Below are 26,901 nucleotides of genomic sequence, written 5' to 3'. Positions count from 1 at the left end.
TGGATACCGACAAAAACAGGATGTTTCTAAAGTCGCATTACAAATTCTCATCACCTCATCCATCATGTACGCGTTAATAATCCGTCTCTAATGGCCTCATTCCTGAAGTATTTGGTGGCTCACTCTTTTCTTCACTTTTGTTTAAAAATACAGAGAGAAATGAGAGGAAACTTTTTTATAAGAGATTTGTTTAATGTGCCGTGAAGGAACCAGATGTTTCTCGAGATTCAGATTTAAAAATCATGCATTTGCACGACCTCATTTTGATAAAAAAGTACTCACACATATAAGAATATCATACAAAAATAAACATCTGTAATTATAAGTGTACAGTTCAGTCTGTTCAAAATATTTAAATAACAAAGACAACGCCTTAATATTTACACCTGAAGTTGTGTGCTTGTGTTTTTTTAAAGGTTCCAGTCAAAGTCAGTTCTCTCTCGTACTGGTTTCCTTTTCCTGCTCCTGGTCCGAGGTGGAGGTTCCCTGTAGTCCTCACCTGAGCCTGTGTCTAGATTGTCCTGTGTGTCCCTCCAGCTATCAGGGACTGGGGGAAAGTCCTCTCCAGGGGTGAGTGGTCGACCGTACACCTTATTCTGCAGGTCAGCGATGTCGTTTCGGATGTCTGCCATGAGCAGGAGCAGGAAGTCAAAGGAGCCTGGAGGACCCTGTGTAGAAAAACAAATACATTTTAAATAATTTAAACTTTACTATGTTTGAAGTATTTTTGATTTCCAGACGCAGTTTTTGGAAATGAAAATCTCTGAAACCGTCCTCCAGGAACTGATCTTTCCCTCAGGATTTATTACCGTTAACACATTAAGTGTTTATCCAGAGGTATCATGCGTCCTCTGAACAGGATAATATTTACTTTGTCTTTGACAGGTTCACTAACTTTATCCTTAAATGTCCACAGTGGTCTGCTTTCCACTCATGCTTCACTCTAACTGCATTGTTCTGCTGGATAATATGAACAAGTTACGACTTAAAGCCATCAATACAGGATCTTACTGGTGGTCCGACAGGCCCAGGAGCTCCTCTCTCTCCCTGGGGGAACAAAATAAATATTTAGTTTTGATAAAATACAGAAAGGCAAAGAGCAGGGGAGGAATTCATAATAGGAGCACATAACTGTTTGGGCATTTTTTTCTTCTTTTTTTTTTTTTTTTAAAGAGCTCCGGAAAGGAAGCTTATGAACATGTTCGGTACATTAAATGAATTCAATCAAATAAGATTTCGTATAAGGGCTTAAGGCAATAAAAAAATAGAACATTAGGTTTTAAGCTCATGGGTACAATTCTCAGGCACTCTACTTCAGCTTAGCATGGAGACTGAAGAAAAATACATCCAAGAATTACATCTTTTCCAGAAAAATACACAAATTGATCACCATTTTTTAAATCTCTATACAGTTACCTACATTTTTCAAAAAAAAAAAAAAACATCCTCACTTTGGCAAAGTAAGAGGTAATCTACAGGGAGAAATGTACAGAGTGTGAATTTATCCAAAACAGACAAAAGTAAGACAAGAGGCCAATCCCTGCACATAATTACCACTGTTAACAGAGTAGACCAAACAGAATCAAGTACTTAAAGAGTAAGAGATAATAAGCTAAGATTTGATGTCCAAACTTTCTTCACAGAGGGCCACATTTGATTTTATTAAACGTCCCATATTATGCAAAAATTACTTTATTAAGTCTTTTAGTAAAATTTGTGGGTCTTTGGCTTTCCTCCCAGCCCACAAAATGTGATATTTAATGATAAAACCTGTACCTAGTAGTGCTTGAAAATGTAAAATCCTGACCTAAAACGAGCTGTTTGGATTTCGGGGATTTGCCAATGTTAGCGATTTCCTTTTTTGACCAATCAGGCGCAAGTCTGACCTGATTGGTTCGTTGGAGCAGATACCCCCAAACCCCTCCCCATCCACTCCCCTCCCCGCTGCTGGAATGCCAAAGTTGAAGAGCCATCACTGCTTTGTTTTGGCTGTAAACAGCCACATAGTTCAATGCACAAGCTTCCCATCTCGGAAGAAGACCAGGCTAAGTGGCTAGAGTTCATTTATCAAGGAAATGTGCCAGCTACACTCAGTAAAACTGTGCATGAGTGTGCTAGTCACTTCACGGCCTACTGATTTTCCAACTTTGGACAGTACAACAGAGGGCTAGAGAATAGACTGGTCCTGAATCCAGGCGCATTACCAACCATCCCGCAACAAACCTCGGACCCTGGAAATGTGAGTATTTCAAATGCTGTGTGCTGTGGAGCAGATGTAAGAGCTTTTCCCCAGTGTCCCCCCTGTTTCTGTGTTAGCTTCAGGATGCTAACTTTAGCTACGGTTAGCCTGTTGTTTTAGCCTGTAATGTTACAGTGAACGAGCTTCACTGTTTTCTAAACATTGTGCACTCAGAGTTCGTGGCGCCGCTCTCAGTGACGTGGAAGAGCGGGGCGGTATCAGCGGTGGCTCATTTACATATGAAGGTCACGCCCACTAAATCAGACCTTTCTGAACAGAGGGGCTATGAGAACCTGGAAACAATGCAGTGCTTGATTTATTGGCTTTTTGGACCAAAACATGTTACTACCATTTCTTGAAGACATCAATGATCCATATTAAACTGCATTTATTGATTTCTGAAAAATAAAATTCCATCACCAATTGTTGTCAAACATCCGTGTGCCATCATCACAGTTTTATGAAATCAAACCTCACCTGTCCCTCATTTGTCTCTTGATACCAGATGATAAGTTGTCAGTTTTCTGCAGTGTTAGATGTTGTGTGGATGTCAACAAACTGCTTCCTCTAAAGGAAAATGTTCTCCATTAGGGGGTGATATGGGAAATATATGTCGGGTATTTATTGCAGGATCAGGATCTGGAGTTTATCAGAATCATTTTTCATGATCTGATCTTTTTTTCATTTAAGACCCCAATATTTCTTATTCTGCATTCTAATTATTTTTATGCACCATTTGTTGTCTTTTCTGGTTTATTTCATATCTTTAACCTCATTGTGTGTCCCCCAATGTGTTTTTTTTTAGCTCTCACATTTTCATATCATGATAAATACATTCATTTAAAAACATCAGCAGTGAAAGTTGTTTAGTTTTTAAAGAATACATGATAAGATGAGAGCTGGGGGCTGTGTAAAAATATTTCTCAGAGTGTACAGTACAGCTCAGATTGAGTCTCGTGTATCTGACTGATTAAAAGTGTGTAAATGTAGCAGGTCTGTGAAGTATCACAGCAGCTTGTTGACCCAGGGTATGTACACACACACACTCTCTCAGGTTAACTTCACCGCTGTGGTTGTCAGGCAGGCTCAGGGTCAGAGTGGGGCTGTGAGTGTTTTGGCAGATGGTTTGTGTTTGTTACTGAGAGAGACAGATTAGCATCACTCTCCTGTCTATCCACACAAACATCAAGCTGTACTGGGAGAACACCAACATGCTGTGTCAATAAAGAAGATGCACCTAAGTTGTTCCATACGTGATCACAGAGCTAAGCAAACAGTGTTATGGTTATTACACGGAGCAAAACAAGCTGTCACATCTCAGACATCTAAACACGTTATAAAATCAGGTTTGCAGAAAACCACAACAGTTATTATCAAACCAAGACAGAAAAAGTGCTGCTAAAAGTCAGATGTGCAGGAGTATTTTTAAGATTTTACCATCAAAACCAGATTCTGGTTTCATCCCTGGAACTGAAAATGTGACTATCATACAGAAGCAGCAACTCCAAGGTGAAAAGCGTCATTGTCCCTCCTCGTTTTTAGCCTCTTTAAAAGTTTGCTTTGGGCTTTCTGGGGGGCACCTCATTATCTCCATGTGGCCACAGATAGCCCAGGATGTTTTGAGTCAATGCTGTAGCATTTTTAAGACTCAACATCCTTAAAAAAGCTAAAATCCTTCAGTACAACGAACAAACTTTAGCCTAAAAAGCATCAAAGTTATAGTCAGAGCTTGACCAAGATTGCTCAGTCACAAATACCTGAATGGACACATGACCACAGAGATAAGATACAGCATCCATCTTCTGTTTTTATTGCAGCTAAGAAGCAAATCCACTGAAAGTACGACTCTTAAATATTTCTGATGATGCTCATCAGAAGCTTTGAAAAAGATGCTATCTGTTGTCCTGTCGAGCTGCTTTTGACTCTTGAAGTAACTCTCTGTGGTTATATCATCCGCTGAACACAGCTGCAACCAGCAGTGTTTTCTTCAGCCTTAAAAAAACATTTTGCACCAATTTTGGCATCTTGTCTGTAAGAGGGCTGAGTTAAGTGAGGAAAGAGCCAAGCTCTGCTATCAGAATGAGAGAGTCCTGTAAAACAACTGTACTTATAGAAAAGCACAAAAAGGATACAGTGTGAAAAAACCATACAACCTCACCTTTACGCCATTTTTTCCTGGTGCTCCCGGAGGCCCCTGTTGAATAAAGAGATATTTGTCTTATTTGCGTATAAACGTTGTTTCCTTTCACTCTCTGAAGCCGTACACATCAAACTGGCTGAGTACTGCTGGCATAAAGCTGACCTCTGACCCAGCTGTCTGTCTTTAACATTTCAACTATCAATCAGAAAACTTTCCAGGTTTTTTCCCTGCAAACAGAGGCCATGAAGCAAGCGCTCTCTTTAAGTTATTTTGTGTTTAAGACAATGAAGGCATAGTGCTCTCTTTGACCTCTGTTTGAGTTTAAATTCAGCCAAATACTTTGTGCTTTTGGGTGTATTATTCTGGATGTTTGCTTGTCATCGACCAAAACAGGAATGTGTTCTTCCCACTATTTCAACAGAAAGCTTTTTAAAGTGAAAACTGGCACATTCACCGTGCTGCACAAACAATGATCATCAAAGATTAACTCTGCTGCTTCCTGCAGGCGTTTCTGAAAAACTTCAGCTCTGTGGTTTGATGCTTTGATGTCTCTCTTTGAGTAATCACCATTAAAGAAGTGTTAGGACGTTAATAAAGGGAGAAGAGCCAACAACCACGCTGGGAAGAAGTCAAGAGAGCCAGACAGCACTGTAACATATTCATCATCTGTGAATACCTGACATGTGGTCCAACACATGCAAACTTGTAGCCAAACCCCATAAATGTGCTCTGAATCTGATCGAGTTGTTATGTGAGGAGGGTGACAGCTCCTCTTAAGTCTGATCTCTCCAGTGTGTGAGCTGATTAACTGTATTAACAGATCATAAATGCAAAGAGCTGAGTAAGTCTCACACACACAGAAACACACAGTATTACTTAACTTCCTCCTATAAAAACAGTTTTCTTTCTCCTTCTTTTGGCATCGAGCAGCTCCTTCAGAGACAGATTTCTGGTGTTGATGGCCTGATTTATTAACGATGAGGACGAATAAATACTTAAGCTTTAAAAACTAGAAATACATCTGTGAGTCTACATCCTGTGCATTCTTGATTTGAGTCCCACATTGTAACTCTGAGGTTTCACACTTGTCTGCAAGACTGAGCAAACGCAGCGAGCCAAAGAAAACAGCTAAAGCAGTAAATGGATTCAGCCTCTTGCTGTTGTTATTGCTGTTACCATGTGTCATCAATTTTTCACTTTGCAAAATGTTGTCTCTTTTTCCTTCTTTAAGGGAAAAAGTGGTGGAAAGATGTCTTACTGGTTAACCTCCACTCATGATCTCTGTGACGACTTTATAAGTGATCTTGAAATAGTCTCACTTTTATATACTTTTCTGTTCATGATCCAGGATTTAAAACGAATGATCAAAATTGCTAAGGATCTGTGATCTGGACAGATTTCCCCGTTAATGGCAAGTAGACCAAAAGTTGCTTTGATGGCTATCACCATATGCCATCTGGCAAAGTCTAGCAAACAAGAAGCCAAATCTGTCCTTTTCTTAAAGAAAAGGATTTCTTGGATTTGTTTTGTAGTAATGGTGGACACTGGAGCTGAAATGTCAAGAAGAAAAAGGAAGAAAAGCAGAACAAAGCTAAACAGGAGAGTGATAGAGCACGGGGAGTTGTGTTAACAAGAAGATCTGCTCTCCATTCATTTGCTTCAAAAACAAACATGCCATGGCAAGAGTCAAGTCTTAAAGACACAACCGATTCCCGCCACAGGTATCACTGCCATCATCACCAAATACAGATAACCCTTACAGAGCTCTAAGATCAATCATGGTTAAAAACGAACGGAAAACATGAAGCCTCCTAACGTCTGAAACAAAAAAGAGCAGAAACACTTCAGCATTTGCTCCTCAACTCCTGTTACTGAAATAAAAATGAACTGATAGAAAGCAAAAGTTTGGAGCTGAACCAGGAGTTAACAAAAAAGAAAGATTACATCAGAATCACCTTATTGTTCTGTTCTGATTCTTTCAGCTAATGAGAGGTCTGCTCTTTTTAGAATATCTGATTAAAGTTTTTTAAACTGTGCTTCAGAATATATTTAACTCATACAATACGCTTAAAACACTGCGCTCTACTTGTGTTTGAATCATTTTTATGGTAGGGCATTGGAGTGAAGTTGACATTAAGGAAATTGTGGTTTGTCCTCTAATATAGATCTCCAGAGCAGTGATTCCCAACATGTGGGCCAAGGCCCGCCGGTTTTGCAAGTGGGTTGCCAAATAATTTCCAAAATAGTTCAATTTTCTTGTAGGAGTGGGGATGAAATTATACTAAAATAAAAATGTTGCTTCATGTAACAGATGCTGTTTTAGCGACCGTGGAGCTTCCAGCATGTTTCTCCTGTATTCACTTCAGTCCTTTATGTTTAATCTTCAATACGAGAGTGCTCTGAGAACGCATATGGCACAGTGTCTGCCACATGTAAATGATAACGGCGTACCGCCACGCCAAAATAAAAGCAACCATGCCTTCAGATTTCTGTGAGCAAAACTTTTTAAGAATGCTACTAACTTTTCTTTGATGAAAACAGATTTCTTTCACAAGTAAATCTTCTCCCCCTGTCCTCTCGTGACTCTTTATTCATAAATAAAGTCAGCACAAGCAGAAGTGCCCCCTTGTCATTCTGTGTGGTCTAACTTCCTCCTCACCAGGAGACGTGATGATCGGTGCTGTGCCTGCGCTGGATTCACCCGCGCTCATTCAGGAGTCACCTTTCTGCTCTTTTTGGTACAGAAGATAAAGTTTGTCCATCTTTGCTCTCATTCTTTAAAGATCAACAAGATTATTTTCCTCCAGCTCTTTTCTGATCAAACCTGAAAGCCTGTTAGCTTTATACCACACTGTTACTATGTGTCTATGCAGGGGCGTGTCCAGACTTTCAGACTGGGGTGGCTCATTGAGGGCAGTGACATAGGGGTGGCCAAGGTGTGCACACAAACAGATTATTACCATTTATGCCTTTGACTTCCCTCTCTAATTTAACAACTACAGTTAACTATGACTGTATAAATATCAGATTCCAGTGTTTAATTTTGGTACAAAAATATATTTGTGCATCAGCTAGTCTGATACATTTAAAGTAATTTTAAATCCCAGATAAAAAAAGATAGATCTTACCCTGGCAGCAAACTGGCCTGGCTGTATGGTCTCCATATTTTAAGAATGCTTGAGACTTAAAATCAGGCCCTGAGTTGGAAAAGATTGAAGACCACTGCTCTGGTGTATTGCCTGCCTTGTTTTATACATTTTTTTTTATCACTGTTCTTTTAGAATTTTCAAATAAAATGTTCTTTGAAGTAACACAAGATTTTGTCACTAAATAGCCTTTTTCTCAAAAATCTGTCTTGGGAAAAGGCGTTGTCTTGTATCCAGGAACGTTTTATATTCAGATCAATATGGTATCACACGCAGAGCAGTCAGGATCACCCTCAGAGGACAAACACACTCATGCTTACTCATTGAGGCAACTATCCTGTAAAATCAAGGTGATACGCCAAAAGAAACTGCACAAAGTGCTGAAGAAACATCTAGTCAGTTTGGAGTTCACAGCTACTTTGATAAAAACCTCTGATAAAACAGATTTATGGTGACTGCAATAGTTTGAAATGATATAAACTGACCACTGCTCCTCGGGGGCCCCGTTTGATGTGGGACAGGTCTGGTGTGGGTCCAATTGGCCCCATCAAGCCTCTGGGTCCAGGAGGCCCAGGTGCCCCTAACAGCCCTTCAACCCCTGGAGGCCCCACTGGTCCTGGATCCCCTGAAACAATCCAGACTGGTATTCATCAAGAGAAAAAACTCAACACAATAAATAGATACATGAAGAATAAAATGATATTTGCTGAAAAAATTAAGACTCGCTGGAGTTCAGAGGATGTTCAATTTGTCTGTCCAACACTTTGATCCAGGCTGAAATCTCTTATTGTAAATGGTATGGGTCGTCTGATACCATGGAAAGAGCGCTATCTCAGCTTGCTCAGCTCAGATTAGGAATTCACAGCCAGAATTCTGTGAATATGTGCTCGATTACTCTTCTTCACTGATGTAGTTGACGTAAAGGCTGTGCCACACTAAACTGAAATTGAATTGTGAAACTGAATCTGAATCGTGCAAGCTGAAATCTAATTCTGTGTTTTTGAATCTAAGAAATAAAAACAAACGATGTAGAATCCAAGTTCAGAGCAAAGAAATTCAGTTTCAAACATTAAATTTCATATCATGCCTTTCAAATTCCATACAACAATTGAAGAAATCTCAGCCCCACAGAGTGCCATCGTTATTATGTAGTTTCCACATACTCAGAGCAGTTTTTGGTTGACTCTGGGTAAACAGAAGTCTCTCATATAAGAGCCCCTGTGATTTTGGTGACCTCAGTTTTCTCCCCACCAAGCTCAAGACACCTCACAGTTTTGGTTTTGAGTGAAACCTCTTGTCATCTGATCAGTGGATTACCATGAAATGTGATACAGATATTCACCTCACCCTGGTGCCTATCATCAGATCACACTTTTTATTTTCACACGCTTTGGTTTACGACCCAAACCTGCAAAGCTAATGACATTCCCATCAGCCTCGGCTGTATTAATGTTTCAAACCATCTCTGCTGGATACAGGCCAGCTTCTTCATGCAGCGTCTTACGCTGTGTTATTGCTTTTAGCTCCATGTGTTTTACCTGGAGGTCCTGGGAGACCTGGGGGCCCTGGTAGAAATATGGTTGATGTCAGGATTTTCTCGCTGGTCATTTGCTCTGGGACGTGAGCGCTGTTTGACAGCATGGCCATCTTGAAAAAGATGCAGAAAATAATGAGTGATTGAGGAGGTTAATGAGGAACTGCCAGAAAAATACATCTTCTCTTTCAGCATTAAAGTTTCTATTTCCTTTGCTTGAAAGCGATGTCAAACATCCAAACGAAAACAGTAACTTCACAGTTTGCATTTGGATGTTTGACCAAACAGTGATTCATAAAGGCCTGCACTCTCCAACAGGACAGAGAAATTACCCACTGAAGGGTCAGCTTCCAGGGAGATTATGTTAAAATTATATTCCCTGCCAGAGATGAAAGCTGATCTTCCATCTGCACATTGCTACAAGCTGTAACCCAGGCAGATGGAGGGCAAGGCAAACCCGCTACATTATTCAGTGAGACCAGGAGAGTTTCTGCTCTGGATGCAAAGTGGCATCCTTTGGAAAAAGTTCACTTTGATCTCTGTGTAACATCATGTGGGTCAGACACTCCCAGAGGGGAACACGTGAAGGACCTCGCTGTGCTGTGAGAGGCTGCTAATCAGAATTCATGCTCACAGAGGTAGAAGCATATGTCCACACACACACAGCGAGGGGTCATGGTTCACCTGCTGATGAGCCAACATTATGCAGGACTGTAGCCTGAGACAGGTGTTTGAACCACAGTGTGCTTTTACATCCAAACATTAACCTCCCTGTACTATCAGAATATATCTTCTAATCTCATGTGACAAAGCACAACAACAGATTATTGTTTTGTTTCATAACATATAAAAAGAAAAAGAGAAGCTGTATGTAGCACGGCTGCAGCAGCACTCAGACCACACAGCTGGAAGCAATACATCATGTGTTACAGTCAAAGGTGTTGAGTGCCACTGCTGACAGACTCGTGCTCCGATCGGTTCAGACACCTGTGATTGCACAAAGGGAAAAGTGACCTTTCTGTTAAGCTTCACACAGATTGCCTGAAATTCCCACATCTAAAAAAAAAACTATCAGCTACAGTGAAGGACTTTTTTTCCTTTTGTTTTTCTAAGGAAACGCAGGACTTCATGGGCCTGGAGAGAGTTGCAAAAGTCTGCCTGTTGGTGTTCCTGAAACTCAGTCAGGTATGAGACCCTGAAGATAAAGAGATATGTTCAGGTGGTGATAAAGAGAAACTAAACATGCTCTGGACTCATTCATTTAACTCAAGTGCTGAGTTTGCCTTTCAGCAGTCAACCACGGAGAGCTGGAAAAAGCCACAGAATGCAGTACTATGATTTAAGATGAAGAATAATGACACTGTTAAAAGATAGAATTATGGTGTTTTTTGGCATGTTTGATCATTTTACCTTCTGCTTTAGCTGCAGGACTGACATCTTGATCTGAAGGAAGTCGTCACAAGTGGCTGAGCACGTCCCAGCATTCATGACATTGTCGGACTTCTCGAAGAGATGCAGTGCTGCGGAAGGGGGAGGGATGGAAACATTTTTCAGTCAAAGAAGCTAAGAAGAAAACTCTAGATGACTTTGATAGAAAAGTAGTTTAAGACTTATACACTGCAAAAAAATGAAATTTGATCAGGTGTTTTTGTCGAATTTCAAGTAAAAAATGTCTTATTGTACGTAATATGAGCCACATTCAACTAATCAGCCCAGAAAAATGTCTTGTTTCAAGTTATTAAAGACAAAAATGAAAATGCTTGTAATAAGTAAAAAAAAATATGCCAATGGAACAAGAGAAAAGTTACTTGCAGTAAGACATTTTTTTTACATGTTACAAGCAATCCAGACCTCATTTTTGTCTTTCAAAAACTTGAAACAAGACATTTTTCTGGATTTATAAGTTGTATGTGGCTCATGTCAAATAAAACTAGACAATTTTTACTCAAAACAAGATCAAAACACTTAAAAGATTTCATTTTTTTGTGGTGTGTCTTCACACCATGAACTAAAAAAATAATTTGAAACAAATGTCTTGTCAAAAATATGTCACAGAGCACCTGACAATGGACAGTCTGACAGGCTGTTGAAAGTGTGCGAATGACTATTTTCAAAGTGTTTGTTTTCAGAGAGAGCATAGAGATGATAAATAGGAGAGAGGATGAGAAATTGGCATGCAAGAAAGAGGAGCTTGAGCTGGAAGGAAACCCCAGACACCCATGATATGGGCACACAACTGGACCTCAAGGCCCAGTCTTCCCTAGGAATGACTTTGGGTCCAACTACCCGTGCTCCTAATTCTACATCTGAACTGAAATGTGAATTTTCTAAACCAGAAACCAAATCAACTGTTAAGAGAAATCTTGAATGAGAAAATGAACATCTAAAGCACCTAAAATCAGCATGTGTTTCTGCCCTGCTGCTGACCCAATCGAAGACTGAATATTTTTCATGCATGGGTGAAAGCGTCTGGACACTTTTTTCCCCTCAAAGCAGCGGGACATAAAACAGGAGCATGACTGTATGCACCATAGTTTCTCACTCTCCAGCTTCTCCTGAAATATTATCGCAGGTAATGGAAGATAAACTCATGGGAGGAAGTAGCAAATCTGCAGCCCCTGTCTGCTTCACTGGCAACTGAACCCAGGGCAAAGAAAAAACTTTATAGTCTGAAACTTTGGCCTCAAATGCATCCAGAAAATGAGAGAAGACCAGGAGTCAGAGGGTGTGGAGGGTGGGGGTGGTGGTGCTGTGTCAGGGAGACTCAACTGTTCTGACATGCACAAGAGCTGGGATGTGTAATGACTTCCAGGTGTCTATGTTTGCAGTACCCCCCATCTCCTCTCCATTCTAATCCACACAGGAACAATGTGTGGTCAGCCTCACCTCTCAGTCAGATGTGCCGTGAATAAAGAGAAAATGTCTGAGTACAAACTCTCACCTCTTTCCCCCTTGGTGCATGTTTTACCGTCTTCTTCCAGGAAAAAGCCTTTCTCACACTCACACCTGTAGCTCCCTGCGGTATTACGGCAGATCTGAGAGCATGCAGTCGTGTTTCTGTCCACACATTCGTCTATGTCTAGATGTTGCATTGAGAGAGCAAGGAGAGTGAACAAGTTTTTTTTTAACAGCACGTTTGAACTTAGGGTTATAAAATTTGCAAAAAATTTTAAATCTGGGAACGCAAAGTGTCTGGAAAAACAATGTGCTGTTGTGTGAAGTCTCACCCAGACAGTACGGCTTCTCCCTGTTTCTGTGGCGCTCGCGGTCATAGCTGTAGCCGGGGTAACAGGTGCACACCACTCGTCCGAAATGGTCAGTGCATTGTTGCTCGCAGGGGGCGCCAGCACACACATCATAGTCTGCAGAAACATGCAAGTGGTAATCAAATTTCTGTGAAGTTAAAGCAAGAGCAGGACGACTGCAGTGCATTGAAAACATGAGTGACACAACTAAGGACAGCTCCAAAAACAAAAAAAGACAAAAAAAAAGAGATAAAGAAATTACAGTCTAAACAGGACACAGATGCTCGAACCATCTTCCTACCTTCGGGAATGCACTGGCCCAACACAAACTTGAAACCTTTGCAGCATTTCTTTCTGAAATAAAAAAACAGCAATGTCCAGATACGTTCGGAAAACAAATCCAAAGATATTTTACGATTACATAACAGGTCTCCAAATTAAAGTGCACCATGTTTGACACCTGATGTACATAAGAATGTGCAGAATTTTGAAAAAGTGGGTGTTTTTATTATCCTGTTTGTAGAAGTATTCAAGGAGTTTGTGGTCTAGACCACACACACTTACACAGAAACACATTCAGTGCTTTTCTGCAGGTGTCCTTCTTATGTCTGGCCTGCTGTTATGTATTTCTTCATGGCACTCTGAGTTTCAGTTGAATTCTTTTTTTTTGCTTGGTGTGGTGCACTCTTTTTTTTCTGAGCTAGATTCAATGAAGGCAAAAAGACATGGTAGGGAACCTGAAGAGTTTCATCTCTTCTGAAAGGCTCCCTCAGTTATCTTCCTCAGCTGTAAACGGACTGGTAGAAAGAGCAAGAAAATATAAGCCTCTAAGTGTTGTCAGTCTACCAGTGAGTCGCCAAGTCACTGGCAGGAGAGGTGAGGTGTGACATCTTCAAGAATCATATCATGTCCAGTTGTCTTCATTGGATCTAACACAGAAATTATTAGACCTGGCTGACTGGAAACAAGTATTTTTTCTTTGCCTTCACATATTTACTTCAGGCTTTCTTCAGTCTAGCATTATGCAGCCAAGCAGCCATGTTTCACCTTCATGTAATTTGAATAGACTCCTGTGGTGATGTAACAAAGGCATGCATGCACTTTCACTCCCAGTTTCTGGGCAATTCCTCTTCTCTCAACACTGTTGTGGTTTTGCTTTGATGCTGCAGGTAAGAGTCTACAATCTCAGTTAGCAGATGCTTTTAACCAACGCGACATGCGACACAAACACGAACACGAGGTGTCACTTGCAGTCAGACATGCCAACCAATCTGTTGGTCTCCATTCTTTTTTAAGCAACAATCTGCTGGCTGCGGTTGGTGCCAAATTGAGACAGGAAAAGAATAGATAAAACAAGATCATACCTTTGATTTATCTCACAAGGGGAATTTTACAGTATAACATTAGCATTACAGTTTATGAATATTATAAATTACAATAAAAATATATTTGTTGCACGGTTAGAAGGTATAAGATTTCAATATTAACAGGACAAATAGTTTACTGTTGATTATAAAGTCTGACCACGGCTGGAAGAAAAGACTTGACATATCTCTGGTTGAGACACTGTGGGTGAAGGAGCAACTGGGAGATACTGAACAAGCTTTCCAGTGATGTAAGAGTCTCCGGCAAGGGGTGAGACACGTCCATCAGAGACGACAGCTTGGCCATCATTCTCCTGTCAGCCACCACCTCCACAAGGTCTAAAGGGCAGACCATGACCGAGCTGGCCTCCTTCACCAGACTGCTAAGTCTCTTCCTGTCAGCAGAGATGCTGCTGCCCCAACAGACTATTTAAAAAAAGACGGCTGATGCCACCACAAAGTCCGAGAAGGACTTCGGACGAGTGCCCTCCACTCTGAAATACCTGAGTCCCCTGGGTAGAAACAGGCTGCTTTGCCCTTTCTTGTAAAGATGAATTGAATTGTCAGACCTGGGGGAGTGGATTTGAGAGGGAGAGTTGTTTGGTTGTGCTGCCCTCTTCACATCAAACTGCTCCAAATATGGGGACCAAGGACACAAGGTTACACAAAACGCATGAAACAGCAATAACACACAATCAGAGATGTTCACTTGTAACTGTGGCTACAACAATTCAACATTTGCCTCCTTGTGTTTGGGGACAGACTCTGGATCACAAGTCTTGTGGGAGGAGGTTTTTTCTGGAGCTTTTGAATTGTTAGTATTGGTGTTTTTCCACCTCTGCATCTGTCTGTGCCAGTTTGCATGCGGGGGCCAGCTGGACAGCTAAAAACGTTGTTATAGGGGACCTTTAAAGTTTTACCGTTTTGAATCCGTCATTATTTTTCAATTACAGAACTTCACTTTTTATTTTAAACTGTTTTAATCACATCAATTCCTCAAAAGCACTCTCTAAATAGACACATCTGTTTCATATTTGATGTCATTTTGTACAGACTTTGATTAATACAATTGTTATTTCCTCAAAAACCCCAATGTGTGTTAATGTTTTGAATTAAAGAAATAAAAAAACAAACCAAAACAGAAAAAAACAAACAAACAAAAAAAATCAAGAGGACACAACACTCCACTGATGGTTCTTTTTTTTCCATTTGTGTTAAGTTTTACTGAGACCTCGGAACACAATGCAGCAACATTTTATCCAAACGACTCACGACATCATCACCTTGAGCCAATAGACTTCTCTTACTTTCACTGAGCTTTAAATGAAAATGCTACCAGGTGTTATCTTCAAACAGTAGATGATAAAGAAATATAATTACACCATGAAGTCACGGAAATGCATGACGGTTACTGTCACGATGGTGCTGAAAAAGATCATCCCCTAATGCTTTACAGCTTTTTACTCACAGGCACTTGTGATGAGAGGGGCTGGTCTGGTGATTTAATATATGAGGTATTCAAACACAACTGATATCGTTTATTTATTCATCTTTGTTTGTGACATGATTCATTTGCACTCAGCAAGGTGAGCTTTGAGAGGAAACATATGAGTCTGCAGCCATGTAAGACCACTGCTCAGATGCTTTGCATGTAACTCACTGCTCAGTAAAAATGAGATAAAAATGAATTTACAGAATATGAAAACATATCCTGGCCAGTCTTTGGGGGAAGTAATATTTACTTAAACCGGCTTGTTTGAGTGCAGATGTACATTTGAAATTAAACACAACACTTTTATTGTTTATACCAACATTTGCCAAGTAACTCCCGACACATCACAAGGCTCAATTCAGATTTGTTTGGGATCATAGTCCAAAGTTTTGAAATCATAATACCCAAGTGTTGAAGTAATTATGCTTTGGACTTGATGGCGATGCTCAGTAATGGAATACCAAAAACACTAAGTCATCCTAAGGGGAACATAAATGCGTGTTTCATGTTGATCCACCCACAAGTAGTCATGAAACTTCCCTGAAATCCAAATGTAAATATAACGGCGGTGGTAGAAAGTATGTCAAGAGATCCAGTCACTTAGTAGGATTCATCCCCAGGGGACCATAAATCTCTCACAAAATACCACAAACATCCATCCCTGAGCTCCTGATGATTTTTGGTTTGATGGATGGACAGAGACAAGCGGCACTGAAGCCCCTAAAGCTCTGCCGCCAGTGTGGCTTACAACTGTCTGAATTCCTGCTCCTGAACGGTATACCTTAAGGAAAAATAAAAACATCCACGTGAAACATAAGGAATCATTTCGAGGGAAGGTTGTAGAAGTTCCATTAGGAACTTGGAATGATGACAACTTTGCAGCACGTTAAAACATTTTGATTTCAATTTCTCCAGTAATTATGGGAAGAATGTCCATTGGCTACATCCCATTTATTATTGCATGTACTGACCCATCAGGAAAGGGGTCATGCTTGTTGCAATAACATCATAATAGAAATATAATACTTGTGAAACAAAATAAATCACTGACTCTGCACTATTGTGAACCAGTGGGTCTGAAGTCTACAGTTGTCGTCTACTGCTTTTCATAAGCACAGGACTCACAGAGCAGCCAAAACCTTTTGTGCACTCATCCACTTAAGAGTATCAAGCTGTGTTTCCACCAGGCAGTCTGGTTCAGTACAGTACGGTTTGGCATGGTTTGGTAGGGTTAAGTCTGATCCCACTCGCGTTTCCACAGCAAACTGTGCCCCCTTTGTGGTAGGTGACACAACACAGTGTACCCCGCTAATAAATCCAACGAAGAAGAAAAACACAACACAGTAAACAAAGCTCAACAATGGAGGACATTAAGCATTTTGTCTTCTTTGTGATTGGCATGTAGCTCTTTGTTACAAACTGCAATTTAAGCTTTGTTTCAGAGAAGACTGTGTGCTGCCAGGAGGATATACATCCACTGTTGCACGGTACGTGACGATTCTTTCGACCAATCAACGGTCTGTAGTGTTGCAGCCCCACCTTCCGAGATTCAATCGGTCTGGCACCCCTACGGAGGGGTGCCAAAAAGTGGGACGGCTTGTTTTGGTTATTTGGGGATCTGTTCCAGGATCAGTCAGTGGAATCGCCGTTAAATGTGCGTCATGCCAAGACAAATCGAACTGAACTGCTTGGTGGAAACGGGACTTTAAAGAGAAGAAATGATGCTCAAAGCAGTTGCTTCCATTCAAAGGGTGGAGATACATTGTTAACCTTTGTATGATGTGGTGCCCAAGTCATGGTGGGTTTCTCTGATTCAGTGTTTGTCTCTATACTTTAGAGGACTAGTAATAAATAGAATACCTCATCCATTTTAGAGTTCACAGCAAAGAGTTTTGCATAGACTTGCCTAACTAGAGGCATGGTTGCACTGACTGTCAGGGTGGCACAAATTAGCTGTTTGCCAGGGGGCTAATCGCCTTCCTCAGCTCCACTTCATTATTCGTTTTTCATTTAAGTTAGGTTGAGTCAGCTATTGCACTTTTGCTATCATTGGGATTCATAAGTTAGCTTAAAAACTAATGGGTGACATCACTGAGTTTACACCTATGTCTTAGACAGTCTGTGGTTACTGTAAAGGGCTGTAAGTCATTAAAAAGCTGTGTTTCACATGAGGCCGAACTTAGGAGATGTGAGCATGCTAACACACTAGACAAAAAATTGCCAGTATTGTTTTTTCTAAAATGTATGTATGCAGATGTTATCTTTAAGCACTCCTAAACCAAGTGTTTATTTTTCAACTGTTTGCATTTCTGTTAAAGAAAAAATAAAGGACATCTAAGAAGTGTGGAAGCTTCTTGTTTTGGACCAGAATCAGTGAAAATTGTAACATTGGAGACTCTCTGTAATGTGGTTTTTGAAAACTATATGAGAATTTGCATCGGTTAATCATATTTCCTCATATACTGACCTGTGTGTGGGTTGAGGTAGGCTCCAACTCAGACACCCTGAGAGAGTGGATCTGAGGATGGTTTCCTGTGTGACTCCATTTTTTATGTCATAATAACATCCCCATAAGGACAGAAGGCACTTATAGCAAATAACTAGCTTAGCAAAATAATCCGGGTTAACTGAACAATCATGAGAAAACAAACTTCCATTTCCGCTTCCAGAAGACCATGAAAGCGGCGACAACATCCCACGGAAACTGGAGCCGTGTCTGTGTTGGAGTTCATTTTTTCTAAACTATCTTTATTAAATTATCATTCAGAGTTTTCTTATCAAACATCTATTATTCTACCTTATTGTACTGTCTAATTTTTATTATGTTATAAAATAAACAAGTCAAAGTGATATTTTGTTACTTGGCAGTTGAAACCTATTTCAAACACAACTGGAGTATTATCTGGCATTTTTAATTCAAACAAATGAATTTAATCTGAAACCTAATGTTGCCCCTTTGATAACCTTTTGTATTTTGACATGAGGATGTGAAAACAGGCAGACCAGGAGAGGTAGACACCCAGAACAGAGATGGTAATGATATGACCTGTCTGCAAGTTAAAATAACATGCCCTGTAATGACTCTGGGTGATGGATACTAAGCTGAGGGTCAGTGCACTATAGCAGGAAAATAACCCCAGACTAACTTCATGATTTATAATACAGTGTGTGTGTGTGTGTGTGTCTGTGTGTAGTGGGTTAAATCTGTCAGACAGAGGGTTTCAAGAGGTAAACAGCTATTGCATGAAATTAACATTCATAAACATAGCCGTGAGCTATGACTGAAGTTGTGAATAAACACCGTCTTTAGACCAATGCACTGTCGTCACCAAAGGGTTTTGTCAGGTTGCACGCTATGGTAAATTCAAGTTAACTCTCCGAAAAGACATGTACTTTATAACTCCAGTTTTTGAAGTCATGCCTTTGTTTAATCCAAAGGAACTCTTTACAAACACCTGCCTATATTTAACTGTCTGACTCAATATCTGGCACCCACTCCTAAAGAGCTGTTTAACAGTCCAGCTCAGCTCTAGTCTCTGTTTGAACATCAGAAACAGCCAAGAGCGAAATCATTCCCCACGCTGATGCACTAAGGGACAGTCATGGAGCATGACAGGAATGCTTTCATGTTTTTGTTGAATTTAATCCAGTGGTTTCAACCTGATAGAATTAAAGATGAGGCTCTTCATAATGATAAATGATAAAACAGGAGTATACTGGGTGATGATGCACATGTTTCCTGCCACCAAGAGAACAAGTAAGAGAGATTTCAAAAGCATTCATGCCACTTTTCTTTCAGAGCTTCAATAAGCAGGGGTTGCAGTCCCACTCACACAGACACAACATCACAGACCATCTCATTGTTTTGCCACCTGTGTCTTCTAACCTCGAGGTTATTTCATTTCGCCAGTGCTCCGTATCATTTTACACGGCCCCCTGAAAACTAGACATAGATTAGTTTGACCTCAGCTGACCGGGGTGAACTTTAAGCACTCTAATTACCTCATAAACACTGGACCTCCCCTGAAACAACATGCTGGACCAGCATGGTCTTGTAAAGAAACATTATAGTTCAAACCAACAAAGAGGCGAAGTGGAAACGACTACATCAAGAAGTTCACATGGAAGTGCACATCGTCACATCCCGGCGCGCTCTTCTCTCTAACTGAGGTAGCAGATTGAACACTCAGAGCTGAGAGGCATTACACGCAGGCGGCTTGTTGGAGGATTGTTTGTGTGCATTGCTGCCAGTGATATACAAAAACATGTCTGCATTCCACTCAAGAAGGGATGTTTGTTCAAGAGGAGAGGACACAACTTCTGCAATCACAGGAGGAGGAAGGACACTGATGAGCTGATCAGGATTCAGCTGAGGATGTTGTTGCTCTTTTTTCACTATTTGTAAAACATCTTACAAACCAAATTCTTTTGCTTTTGCATGATTGTCATTAGTATCTGCAAGCCCCGAATGTAGAAGCAGCACTTTCCACCCCTGGAAAACCATCATCTTGACACCCAGGATGAAAAGCCCAGATCAACTGCTATTTGCACCGCTGTGTACTTGTTGGACCAACTTTTGTGGAAAACCTACAAAAAAAGTCAAAAACAGATGCATGTTTGCACAAAACCATGTGTTCATCAGACATTGCCTCATCAGCAATGACTTTACCAACATCCTTTTAATCTTCAGTGTCTTTTCTGAGCTGTCGCCCCAGCCTCCAGTTCCCACAAATGTCAACATCCAGATGTTTTCTCCTCACTGAGCTGTTCTCTCTTTAGCTGCTAATGTCAAACCCCCAAAACAAGCCCTGGCCTTGCGGTCAAAACAGTCAAGTCACCATCAAAATAACAACAAAAATGACTTAGCATCTTTTCATTCTATTTTCCAGCACTATCTTCCAGATGTCTCAGCTCACTCTGCAGTTAAAACAGGACTACTACCTGAATCTTACATAACTAGGATACTTCATGCAGCAGGTTCCTTTCAGCATTATGCATTTGATGACACAGTGCAATGTCAGTGTGTCACAGACACAATCAATTGATGCTCTTACTTATCTTGAAGAAAAAATGCAGACCTGAAAGAGTAACTGCTGTTCTGTCATATTTTGGTAACAAAATGACTGGCACGACCATATTGGAAATGAGTGGCACTAAGTTGCCTGTCAGTAGCATGAGCTGAGCTGTGCCTCTGATTGGGCGAACTCACATTCTTAATATCTTCTAAAGCTCTGAGCTAGGAAAATAATTCTTCCTCTGTGAAATTAGTGATTCAGACAGGAGAGGTTTTTTTGTACCAGGCTGTAAACACATTTATTTCTGCTTTGAAAACAGCTTTTTTTTGGCTTGGTGTGTTTGTGACTTTTGGTACTTCCAGAGCTAGCCTCAAGCAAACACTTGAGAAACTGCAGATTTTAGCACTTAAGCATTGTCTTGTATCTTTAGACCGGAGGTTGTCCCCTAGCAACAATGTTACAATCACAGCCTTAAAGTCAAGTTTGTCTGGCTAATGTGACAATACACTTCTCTGCTTTGACACGGCTCACAGATGTGTGCTATGGCAAGGTACACTTCATGCACGCACACAAGCACGCATGTGCGGGCTGTGTCAGACCAAAACGACTTAACATAAGCCAAAAACTAAGGCCGTAGGCATGTTTTCTGTCTCCTCCATTGTGCTGAGTCCGATGAGATCGTGCTTCTTATAAACAGACGCTTGGTTATGACCATAGACTGTATAAAAATAATGGACGTAGTCTCCCTCAGATTTTGAAGCACATTAGCTATTGCCACCATATTAGAAGTGGCAAGGGCTTCGTGTACAGCTATAGGGTGCCTGTCAGGCACGTGACCTGAGCTGTACCTCTTGTTGGGCAATCTCACAATCTTAGTTAGAAAAAAGCAACCCCCCCTACAATGTGTTCTAATAGTGAAATTAGCAACTCAGACAGGAGACGTTTTTTGAAGCAGGCTGTAAATAGGTTAATTTCTGCTTTGAAAACCTTTTTTTTGGCTTGGTGTGTATGTGACTTCTGGTTCTTCCGGAGCCAGCATAAAGTAAACACTCGAGACACAGCAGATTTTAGCACTTCAGCATTGTCTCGTATTTTTAGACCGGAGGCTACTGCTTGGTTATGACGTGGACTGGCCGTGTGTGCTTCAAGATTGGCTCAAATTGTTGTTTAACTGCTAACTGCACTGGCCAGTAGGAGAATGATACTGTAGGGGGTTGATCATGCTTAAGCACGGCATGGTCTGGATGGCCAGTGTGATCACGCTCTATGTGAGGAAAGCTGTTCTCATTACAGTAACTCTTCAACTATTTAGGCTGTCAGAAAAAAAATCAAATGGTTCCTGAAAGGTGAGAAGAAGAGCTTTTTAGGCATGATCTCTGACTCTTTAAAAGACAAAATAAAAAAAGAGTTCAGATGGCCTGTATTATAGTGGGTGATAAAGGGTTAATGTGTAAAATTGGTGCGACTTCTTTTTCATTGCTAGGCGCTGCCCAAGTAGCTGCCTGTTGCAGCAGCTCTCTCTTCTTTGTCCGTTTCTTGTAATTTTTTTCGTCTCTTTTTCGTCATCTCTGCATTTGGAGTGGATCATCACTTTGTATGGCTCATTGTTGGTCATGGACACCAAACTTTTCGTGGCTTCAGCGATATTTTTACTACTTTTCTCCTGTGTTTGTCTGGAGATCCTACATGTAACCATGGCTGCACTGTTTACATGTGAAATTAGCTGTTAGCAGCCTGTAGCATGTCAATGCTAACTAGTGTAAGGCTTGATGATTTCCCTCAAGGTGAGGAGGAGGAGGTGAGGACGACGTGCTGGCTCTCAGGTGTGAGCTGGGAGGTGACGACGTGGGCCTGTCCTTCCATCCATCGTTGTTGGGAACGTGGGATCTACCTCCAGTTAGGTGGATCTATCTCCGGTGGGATGGACGAGTTAGCCGTGCTAGCCCAGTGACAGAGGGGCTGTCGGAAAGCAGAGTGGCATCGTGCTGTTCACGGACGTGGCTGAAGGAGCTAACATCAGACGCCAGCACCACATTGGAGGAGCTTCGCCTGCTGTGGACAGACAGGATCCGGGAGACAGGGACTGAACAGACTGCTGGGGAGGCTCAGTCCTGGACCCTGTGGAGGTGGAGACTGGCTGGGCTGGAGAGTGGTGGACGGGATGTTGTTGAATATTTTCTTGTGGACCTTTTTTTTGCGCTTTCTAAACACTTTCTTACTTTTGTTTTCTTGATTGCTGCTGTGACTCCTGAATTTCCCCTTGGGGATAAATAAAGTATTTTCTATTCTATTCTATTCTATTCCAGCCAGTGTGTGTTTATTCAATATTTGATAATTTCACTGGTGATGCATCAAAGACTCACAAACAGATGCTGTTTGCTCTGCAGTACAGTTTGTGGAGCATTTTACCCTCAACACATGCTCTGTGAATTAGATGATGTCTTTTTGGCTCATCTGCACAAGTTTTACGAGTGCAAAAGCTGCACAATCCTTTTGTAAATCAAAGCCTCAGTGTGTTATTAGGCAATGTACAGACAAGCACATTAACAAAAGACAGGTGTATAAAAACATCAAACTCCCTGCTGCAGATTTAGGGTCACAAAATTTCAATTCTTACATTCAAAGTGGTGCGGCCTCCAAGTTGTGACCTTTCCTCTAACTCAGATTATGTCATTTGCAAAAAAAAAAGCAGGATGTCAAAATGTGTCTTCTATGTGTAAGCACGCAGCAGTCGTCATGGCAAACAACAGATAACATTAAACAACACCATGATCTGGTCTTGGAGGAGACAAAACTATCGTAAATTAGGATGGAAAGTTACTTCTGTCAGTGCTGTCCTGAAAAAAACAACAACTCACCCCCAGGAGAGCTGCTTTATAGAAACACATAAAAACCAAGAACAGAGAGTACGTCCTCTGAGTGCCTGGATACCTTTGTGTTTTCCAAACCTCCAGACTACGAAAAAACAAATCTTGGAAAGGTCATTTATTCAGCTAAAAATACTACACTGCTACAGAAAGGAATCAGGCATCAGGGATTGTTGCAGACCATAATTTTCTTCATATTGGCAGGCTCTGAGGTAGGACCCTTAATGCAGCTCACATTCCTCCTTCAGATATGTTGCTGTTAATTCAGATATGCTTTATTTGGTCCCATAACAGTCAGTAATTGTAATGCAATTAAATGGTTGTTTGGATATCCCGTACAAGGTAAGCCATGTTGGAGAAATGTGTGTTTCCACAAGCTTCTATCTCCTTGTTGGAGTTGTTGGAGGATGGCCATTACAGACAAGAATTGTAGCATTAAAATCCCATAACACTTAGCGGTATAACTTAGCGTGAAGGCAAAACTCAGCTGCTTCATGTAAGGACTCAAACATATCAGAGAAGGGTGCAAAGGGTGCAGTCTACTCCAAAATGATGAACTGAAACTCTGTTTCTCTGAAGGAAGCTAAGACTCATTGGAACATTTTTCTTTATTGCAAAGCCCTTAAACCTTCATATCTCAGTTTATTGTCATTGTAGATTATTTCAAACGTTTTATATTCCAGGTTTCACTTTGTAATTTATAGGCTCTGGTCATTAAAGGGCAGAGGACCTCCAACACAAGCTGCCAACACACAGTGCTGACAATGCATTACAATATTCTTTGGCTGAAACAATCTTTGACTCCTAGTTCCAGCAAGATTACAGCCACATCAATCCACAGGAATCAACAAAAAAGAAACCATGAGCTTTACATGGCTCAAGGGCTCAGAACAGAGTCATATGCAACAAATCTCTGTGAATGATTCATGTGGAGCAGCACCCCCCCAAATACGACGTGGTAAATCCTAACAGACAACTCACTTCAAAAAGTGTAGACCATGAGAAGATACGGTTATGTAATCTGTACAAACTAGATAATGGGTTGAGATTTGTGCAATTAGAAACTGAATTTGAATTGATTTATTGAATTTAAAAAGCATGATCAGAAATCAAATCCAATTTAATGCAAATGAGATTATTTGCTGAGAAAGTGTATTTAACCCACTTGAAAATTCCTCTCTTTATATTCCCTAAAGTTCCCACATTATGCAAAAATCACTTTATTAAGTTTTTCAGTGAAATTTGTGGGTCTTTGGCTTTGCTTCCAGCCCATAAAATGTGATATTTAATGACAAAACCTGTACTTAGTAGTGCTTGAAAATGTAAAACCCTGCCGACTTCAGCGATTCCCTTTTTTGACCAATCAGGAGCAAGTCTGAACTGATTGGACCACCGGAGTAGATACCCCCCGAACCTTCTCCCCGCCCACTCCCCTCCCCACTGCTGGAGAAAAATCTCTGGAGAAATCTCTCCAGCAGCTACACTCAGTAAAACTGTGCATGTGTGTGCTAGTCACATCACGGCCGACTGCTTTTCCAACTTTGGACAGTACAACAGAGGGCTAGTAAATAGACTGGTCCTGAATCCAGGCGCATTACCAACCATCCGCCAACAAACCTCGGACCCTGAAAATGTGAGTATTTTAAACGCTGTGTGCTGTGGAGCAGATGTAAGAGTTTTTCCTCAGTGTCCCCCCTGTCTCTGTGTTAGCTTCAGGATGCTAACTTTAGCGACAGTTTGCCTGTTGTTTTAGCCCGTAATATTAAGGTGAATGAGCTTTGCTGTTTTCTAAACATTGTGCACTCTGAGCTTGTGGCGCCGCTCTCAGTGACCTGGAAGAGCGGGGCGGTATCAGCAGTGGCTCATTTACATATGTAGGTAACGCCCACGAAATCAGACTGTTCTGAACAGAGGGGCTATGAGAGCCCGGAAACAATGCTGCTGTGCTTGATTTATTGGCTTTTTGGACCAAAACACGTTACTACCATTTCATGAAGACATCAATGTTCAATATTAAACTGCAGAAAAGGAGCACAATACGGGACCTTTAAATTCAAAAATACAAAATTTAATTCCAGTTTGGACAATTCAGACTCGGTTCTGCACTCCACAACCATTACGTTATCTACATCCATGAAGAGCAATCAATCACAGACTGACAGAAATGCTTTTTACAACCCCTGAAAAACTCTTTTTCAGTGTAGTCTGTGGCAGTAATCCTCACCTAAGGTGGGCGGGCTGATGTGTCATTTCCATGATGTTTGAAAAACTGAATTACCAGATTTACTTGAAACTTAAAGTCTTCATATTTTTTTTCATGTATAGGGAAAAAAAAAGTCTTATCATAACTGTAGCTAGTTATTTATATGATTTTAAGTTTCAAGCAAACTAAATATTTCAGTCCCTGGTCTTCAGACACAATTGAAATATATGATTTCTTACCCTCTCCTGTCCAAAGACGGCGCAATAAAAACTGAACACTGACTTGCTCATGCATCACTTCATCTGCAAGTTAAAAACAATACAGTCTGTCTTTTTCATGAGAAATCCCCGCTCATAAATCTAAGAACTGCTCTCTGCAGAGCTGTTTCCATCGATATCCAGGGTGAGTGCAGAGATACGTCTGCCCAGAGAAATAATGGCGCCCCATTTGATCACTGACATGCTCCATTTACATAACTGATTGGTTAATGACAGTTTGAACCCAACGCTCACTGTCCGTGACAGCCACACAGCTTTGGTACAATACCCCTCAGTAAGGTCGTTAAAAAAACAAGCAGTCTGGTTTGTGTCCAAAGGCATCGCTCAGTTGAAGATCACTAATTCGAATATCTGCTTTTAACTCTAGACCTTTTATTTCCATGTCTGACACAAAGTTAACAGGGTGAACAAAAAATAAGCACAGTACACAGCAAAAAAAAAAGACTTCACTTTCCTTCTGAAACCCCTCACTGTCAGAAGCTAACTTAGCTTTTCAATGACACATCTTCCTTCAAAGACAAATGAATGGAAGTTACTTTCTGCTTCTTATGCTTCACCATTATCCAACAAACTGTTGGTTTCTTAATGAAACTCGCCGCAGCTAAAGTATTTCAGCTCTGCTAAGTTTCAGCAGACAGCTGGACCGACCTTCTACCAGTCTATCACAGTAGCAGCCTTGGCCTCTGCGTGTCTAGGTTGTTTCCTCAGCAGGTTTCAGCAAACCAGATTTGACCCCCTCCACATGGTATAACGTGTTAAGTATCGCTCAATAAAGCCTTTCTGTTTTCATGTCACTTTTGAGGTGAGATATTCAAACTTTCAGAGGTTTGTGAAATCTCTCAAAGCGAGACTTCAGGAAATCACAGCGTGCACGGCTGTCTGTTACAGTAAACTGCACCAGCACCTCCACATGTTTCCAACTCAAACCATTCAACTGGACACAAGCCAGATATCACCTATCCCTTTCAAATACTGGGTTACTGTGAAAGTATGCAAAGTCCACCTCTGGGAAATGTTGAAGGGATTATTGGTAACGTAATTCCTTTGTTATTATCCACAACTTTAACAGCTCATTACATTACCAGTGTGAAAAAGTAGTCACACCATGTTAATGATACAAAAAGGTGTTATAAAATAGATTTAAAGACATCTGGTCCCTGAAGAATTGGCCATCTGAAAGGTTAACCATGCCTCTTATAAAAGATATCTTTCATCACAATTCAAAAATGCTTGGTTATGTCCTGTAACAGAGGCACTTTTTTTTTTTAAATAAGTGGAGACCTTTCACAGAGCCTGCTGTGTCCCCCTGATGATTTACCAAAAACAACATCAAACTGAACAAAGCTCTCGATCACTCAATCTACAATCCATTCAAGCA

The 26,901-nt window shown here is 40.8% G+C and overlaps 1 protein-coding gene across 2 annotated transcripts in view; it reads right to left on the bottom strand.

Annotated features, from left to right (window-relative positions):
- Positions 1-200: 200 nt before the first annotated feature.
- Positions 201-26,901, bottom strand: part of ccbe1 (collagen and calcium binding EGF domains 1) — a 44,036-nt gene continuing 17,335 nt past the window's right edge. The window contains exons 3-11 of one of the 2 annotated variants that reach the window (XM_074690572.1): positions 12,606-12,658; positions 12,287-12,421; positions 12,001-12,138; positions 10,470-10,579; positions 9,064-9,172; positions 8,011-8,150; positions 4,398-4,433; positions 1,012-1,047; positions 201-668 (exon numbers count right to left, since the gene is read on the bottom strand). In XM_074690572.1, coding sequence (XP_074546673.1) covers positions 411-668; positions 1,012-1,047; positions 4,398-4,433; positions 8,011-8,150; positions 9,064-9,172; positions 10,470-10,579; positions 12,001-12,138; positions 12,287-12,421; positions 12,606-12,658 — 1,015 coding nt within the window. In that variant the 3' untranslated portion in view covers positions 201-410. The remainder of the gene's footprint in view (positions 669-1,011; positions 1,048-4,397; positions 4,434-8,010; positions 8,151-9,063; positions 9,173-10,469; positions 10,580-12,000; positions 12,139-12,286; positions 12,422-12,605; positions 12,659-26,901) is intronic. The other variant, XM_074690573.1, reaches the window with a different exon arrangement.

Source organism: Halichoeres trimaculatus, unplaced genomic scaffold, assembly GCF_033239565.1.
Source record: "Halichoeres trimaculatus isolate MK-OKI-2021-1 unplaced genomic scaffold, fHalTri1.1 fHalTri1_scaffold_16, whole genome shotgun sequence".
In the NCBI taxonomy this organism is placed as follows: domain Eukaryota; kingdom Metazoa; phylum Chordata; class Actinopteri; order Labriformes; family Labridae; genus Halichoeres; species Halichoeres trimaculatus.
The sequence above is the reverse complement of the archived record's forward strand: the minus strand, read 5'-3'. Positions and strand labels throughout refer to the sequence as shown.